Below are 6,122 nucleotides of genomic sequence, written 5' to 3' on the forward strand. Positions count from 1 at the left end.
TCCAGGAAGAGACATCCCCTAAAGTTACACTTGCATACAGTGACATCTGCTACAGGTACACCCAAGTGACATCCTCTACAGTTATATTCAGGTCACATCCCCCTTAAGTTAGACCTAAGTAATACCACTTACGCTCGAGTGATGTCCCCCTGTAGCTACAACTAAGTGAAGTGACAACCCATATAGGGACATCCCTTACAACACTATCAAAGTAACATCCCTGCAGTTACACGCGTGACATCCCTTACACTTATGCTTAAGGAAAGTGATGCCCCTAAAGGTACATTCAGTAAACTGACATCCTTACAGTTACACAGTTACGCTAAAGCCAAGTGACATCATCACAGCTGTACCCAGGTACAGTGACATCACCTATGGTTACAGCCAAGTGACATCCCCCTTTCCAGTTATACCCAAGTGACATCTCCCACACTTACTTCAAGTCGTGACAAACCCCAGTGACGCTAAAGTGACGTCCCCAGGAGTTCAATCAAAATAGTGACATCCCCACAAATACACCCGAGAACTTGCATCCCCCTCCAATTACACTCAAATGACATCCCTTACATCTACACCTGAGTGATGTCCCATACGATTACATCCAAATAAAGTAACATCACTAACCAGCTTCACTCAAGTAACATCCTTTAAAGTTACACCCAAGTGACATCCCTAACGTGACACCCAAGTGACATCCCTAAAGTTACACCCAAATGAAACCCCTAAAGTTAGACTTGTGACATCTACATAAAGTGATGTCCTCTGCAGCTACAATAAGCTGACATCTTCTGTAATTACACCTAATGACAACTAGTACAGACAAAGTGACATCCTCTGCTGTGACAATGAACCGACCTCCATTGCATTTAAAGTGACATCCTTCCACTAACACTAAATTACAGTGACATCCACTACATTTCCACAGATGCAAAGTGACATTCTCTAAATTGTCTCCCATGGGACATCCCCTACAACTATATCTACATAAAGTAGTGACACTGTTCCTGCTACACTTAAGTGACATCACCTACAGGTGCACCTTCGCCTAAGTAAAGTGACATCGGCTACAAGTACATTTAAGCGACATCATCTACAACTATAGACACATGACATCACCTACATATACACTTGATTATGTGACATCGCCTACACCTACACCTGATAATGTGACATCACCTAAATATACACCTGATAATGTGACATCACCTACATATATACACCTGATAATGTGACATCACCTACACATACACCTGATAATGTGACATCACCCACATATACCAATGATAATGTGACATCACCTACATCTACACCTGATAATGTGACATCACCTACACTCACACCTACGTGACATCACATACAGATGCACCTAATCAAAGTGACGTCACCCAAAGTTACGCCCGAGGAGAGTGACATCACTTACAGTTACGTCAGGTGAACTTAAAGTTGCGCTGTCGTAAAAAGTTTGCCCGAAAAAGGTCACATCCACTTGAAGTTCCGCTCAAGAAAGTGACAGACGATTAAAGCTACACCCATGTCAAGCGTCCACCCACACCCACGTCAGGTGACATCTCACACCCACATCAAGTGACATCCCACACCCGCGTAAAGAGGTATCCCACATCTACGTACTCACGTAAAGTGACATCCCACACCCACGTCAAGGAACATTCCACACCCACGTCAAGGGACATCCCACACCCACGTCAAGGAACGTCCCACACCCACGTCAAGGGACATCCCAAACCCACGTCAAGGAACGTCCCACACCCACGTCAAGGGACATCCCACACCCACGTCAAGCAACATCGCACACCAACGTCAAGGGATATCCCACACCCACGTCAAGGGATATCCCACACCCACGTCAAGTAACATCCCACACCCACGTCAAGGGACATCCCACACCCACGTCAAGGGACATCCCACACCCAGGCGGTAACATCTTAACACCTGAGGTCGTGACCTCGCACACCCACGTCAAGTACCAGTTACTTCTGGCCGCATCCACGTCAAGGCAGCTCTTGTGGTGAGTTACCCCTCCGTCAAGAGCCTCACTGGTAACCCCAGACAAGCGTAAAGTTACGCATAAATTTACACTCCTATTATCCCAGCTTAAAGCTGTTGCTGTATGAAGCCCCAGGTCACCTGGGAGGTGCTCCCAGGTAACCTGTCACCACCTCCCACGTACTTCAGGGGCGTGTGCTGCCTGGTAACCTGTTACTACACCCTCCCCTCCCACGTACCTGGGTCGTGCTCCCAAGTAACATTGTCACCACCTACCCCGTCCTCCCGTGTACCCGAGACGTACTCCCAGGTAACCTGTCACCAGCTACCCCTTCCTCCCGTGTACCCGGGACGCGTTCCCAGGTAACCTGTCACCCACCCCCCCCCCTTCCCCTCCTCCCGTCCCAAGGGGCTCAGGTACTTGTGCATGGAAGCCTTTCACTCTTGGTCCGACGAGGTGTGTGTGTGTGTGTGTGTGTGTGTGTGTGGGAGCTAAACAACCCCTTTCCCCAGGGGAAGGCAGGAGAATATATATATATATATATATATATATATATATATATATATATATATATATATATATATATATATATATATATATATATATATATATATATATATATATATATATATATATATCCTTCATGAGACGCAAGGGATTATTGCAAGCATTTCTTACACCAGGTCTCGGAGGAATTCTTGCATGGGGACGACAGGAATCTCTTTCAGGAGAAGAAAGGAATATCTCTCTTTTCTCTCTTTAACAGGCAGGTATTTCCTGCGTGTGAGGAGGGGCGCTCATTTCTTGGACAGGGAGAGGGATGTCTTAGGGAAAGATCTCTCTCTCTCTCTCTCTCTCTCTCTCTCTCTCTCTCTCTCTCTCTCTCTCTCTCTCTCTCTCTCTCTCTCTCTCTTACTTCCCTTTGATTTCGGGGACTTGCCTGATGTCAACATGGTCTCGCTAAGAATATAAACAAAGGGGCGTGTTCAGTGACGCCCTCTGCCAAGAACCTTTGTCAAGAACAACGACCTCCACCTCCTCCTCCTCCTCCTCTTGCTCCCCTGCCACTGTGGGTCGTCCTCCTGGCCCTGGTCAGGTCGTCCGACACTTACTTGCCCAAACTAACGTCCGTGGTGAAGTTTCCTGACCACTAGGTCAACGTGGTGAAGTTTCCTAAACCCCAGGTCAACGTTCTGAAGTTCCTGGCCCTCTCTATCTTTAAATCCATGATGAAGTTCCTGGCCTTCTCTATCTTTAAATCCATGCTGAAGTTCCTGGCCCTCTCTATCTTTAAATCCGTGATGAAGTTCCTGACCCTCTCTCTGTTGAAAGACATGCTGAATTCCCTAACACACTCTATGCTGACGGCCATGTTAAAGTTCATGGTCCTGTGTATGTTGATGTCCATGTTGAAGTTCGTGGCATTTCTGGTGTTGATCTCCATATTGAAGTTCCTGGCCCTCTGTATGTTGATGTCCATGTTGAAGTTCCTGAATCTTCCTATGTTGATCTCCATGCTGAAGTTCCTGATTAGTTCCTATGTTGAAGTCCATGTTGAAGTTCCTGGCTCTTCCTATGTTGATCTCCATGCTGAACTTCCTGGTTAGTTCCTATGTTGATCTCCATGCTGGAGTTCCTGGCTAGTTCCTATGTTGATCTCCATGCTGGAGTTCCTGGCTAGTTCCTCACAATGCGTCATAAGCTCACGAGTTCCAACTGGTCAGGTTAATCAATTGGCCTTCTACCCACTTTATATTCCCAGTATGTTTGCTTATCTAAATGCTGACGGCAGACTGGGTCATCGTCAACTGAATGAATAATCATCTGGGTTACAGTACCTGCATGACCTTAAGTTGGTCATCATCCAACTCACAGCTCCCTCACTCGCTCCAAGACATCGTCACAGTTCATGAGTGTGCGCCCCTCCCCTCTCCTCACCCCACCCCCTCTTTCACTTCATCACTCACGTTACATTGTCTCACTTGCCTCATGCCAGTCAGTATTCACTGTTATATAGTTCCCGTCTCTCCTTGTCCCGCTGTCCAGAGTTTTAAAGTGACTGTCTTGCTTCTGTCACCGACCAGGTGGCATGCATTTCCTGACGGAACGTGCCCTGTCCTTCCCCCCGTCCCTCCAGGGACTTTAGTAAGGTTCCCCGTCTCTTCCCGTCACGGTTCATCCACTGGCTCTCTCCATCGTCCAAGTCACGGTTTCCGACTCACCCTTATGTCATCACTCGGGTCAGAGTAGCTGACTCTGCCTTGAGTCATGGCGGCCGTCAGCCTGGTCGTAAGGTTTCCGTGCTGAGGGACGAGGTGGGGCGGAGGGGGCACCACCATGAACCTGTAGGTACGACGTCCGCTACGTGAGGTTCCTCTCTTTCTCCGTGTCACCATCCAGTCCGTCGCCCCCCTCTCCCCTGAGCCCGCCCGACCGACCCTCTCCCCCTCTCTCACTCTCTCTCTCTCACTCACTCTCTCTCTCCTGCAGAGCAGGAGCATCCCCAGCAGCCGTGGAGGCGACCCACGTGCGGTGGCGTGAGTAGGGAGGGCTCCTCCTACCACGCGGGAATGTAGCATCATAATATCCTTTCCTTGGTCGGGCGGTACTTGCACGATCACCACACTGATACCAACGTCTCGTGACGTGGTCTGCAATCGTTCCTCCTGGAACGGTCGCGGGTTCCTCTTGTGCAACAATTATTTACGACCCGTTACATTTCCATGACAATTCTCATGACGGACGGATGATTGGTATTGCATAACTGATGGGGAGGGGGCCCCTGGGAACGCTACCTCGGGTTGATGAAATACGTCTATAACTGGAAGGATTAAGTGGGGTGAGGTGAGTAGGTGGGTGCCGCAGTGGATCCCGGCTACCACCACCACCACCACCACCACATCCGCACCACACACACACACACACACACACACACACACACACACAAACGCACATACACACACAAACGCACACTATATATATACTTATCCTCGCCTCCTCTTTCACTGTATTTCCAGAGACAGGCGATAAAGCTTCTTCTAGTACCAGTCAAAACATCACGGATCTCACGGAGTCGTCCGTCCACCAAACTGAACTCGTCTCCGTGTCTCGAACTTCGGGATTTCCGGGACATGTGATACACGACACATAATTGCCCTCCTTACATTAGCGTAGAAACAAAACAGTGGACTTCGTTTTCTTTGGCGCTCCCGCCCGAAAGTTGGTGTTGAGAAGTAAGGGGCGGGCGGGCGCGGTGTGAGCTGGGACTTACCAGTCTGCCCCTTGCCCAGGGTCTTCTCCAGCCTGTAGGGCCCGACATACTGATGGTTGTCTGGCGTATGACTGTTCTCCTTCTGCATGGTGGAGGAGTCAGGTAAGTAATCCGAGAGCACATCAAACTGCTTAGCTAACACTAGCGAGAGCCCGCGAGCGCTCCCCCGCACACTCGACCGCCATGTTGGAACTAGGGGTGGGCGGGCAGCCTGGCGCGGCCGCAGTGCGCACGACAACACGGCTCCCGTGCGCGATCAATAGACCTCTCCAGGCATGGCTCTCTTGCCTCTACCACCACACTCCTTCCCCGACCACACTCACTCCAGCCCGGGTCCTCCTGCAGCCGCTGCCCTCACCTGCCCTCTCACCTCACCTCACTCGCCGCTCACACCGTCTCCAGGGACACCACTCGCCACACACCCAGCCACCCCCTCGCCTTCCTGGAGTACCCAAAGCGGCGGCAGAGGCAGCAGCAAGCCCTCACCCTTCCCCCCCTAGCCACCCTCAGGGCCGCTGGCGGGTACACATGCTCACCACCGGAGTAAAATCCTCTCATTACCCAGTTGGCAATAGAGTTGGTTTCGCCTCCTTAATAAATAACAGCGTCGAAGGGCGACACACGCCTGAGGGACGGCCTCTTCCACGCCACAGTGGCATCACCACACACACACACACGGACGGTTTCCTGAGATCAACCACGCCGTCCAGACACTCCATGATCACCACCCGATGGCGGGGTGGTCGTCTTCGGGATTCGTCGAGAGTACATTCCTGGATCATGATCATGTGTAAACTTGGGGCAGGTCCTCATGACTCGCCCAGAAAGTTTGGTTGCGAACTCCCA

General features: G+C 50.4%; 1 protein-coding gene across 3 annotated transcripts in view; it reads right to left on the bottom strand.

Moving 5' to 3' along the window:
• The window catches only part of sff (sugar-free frosting), a 337,418-nt gene extending 331,787 nt beyond the window's left edge, over positions 1–5,631 (bottom strand). Inside the window, exon 1 of one of the 3 annotated variants that reach the window (XM_071664557.1) lies at positions 5,277–5,628. In XM_071664557.1, coding sequence (XP_071520658.1) covers positions 5,277–5,364 — 88 coding nt within the window. In that variant the 5' untranslated portion in view covers positions 5,365–5,628. Of the gene's footprint in view, positions 1–5,276 lie in introns of all 3 variants that reach the window. The other 2 variants (XM_071664558.1, XM_071664560.1) reach the window with 2 other exon arrangements.
• Between the last annotated feature and the right edge of the window lie 491 nt (positions 5,632–6,122).

Source organism: Panulirus ornatus, chromosome 9, assembly GCF_036320965.1.
Source record: "Panulirus ornatus isolate Po-2019 chromosome 9, ASM3632096v1, whole genome shotgun sequence".
In the NCBI taxonomy this organism is placed as follows: domain Eukaryota; kingdom Metazoa; phylum Arthropoda; class Malacostraca; order Decapoda; family Palinuridae; genus Panulirus; species Panulirus ornatus.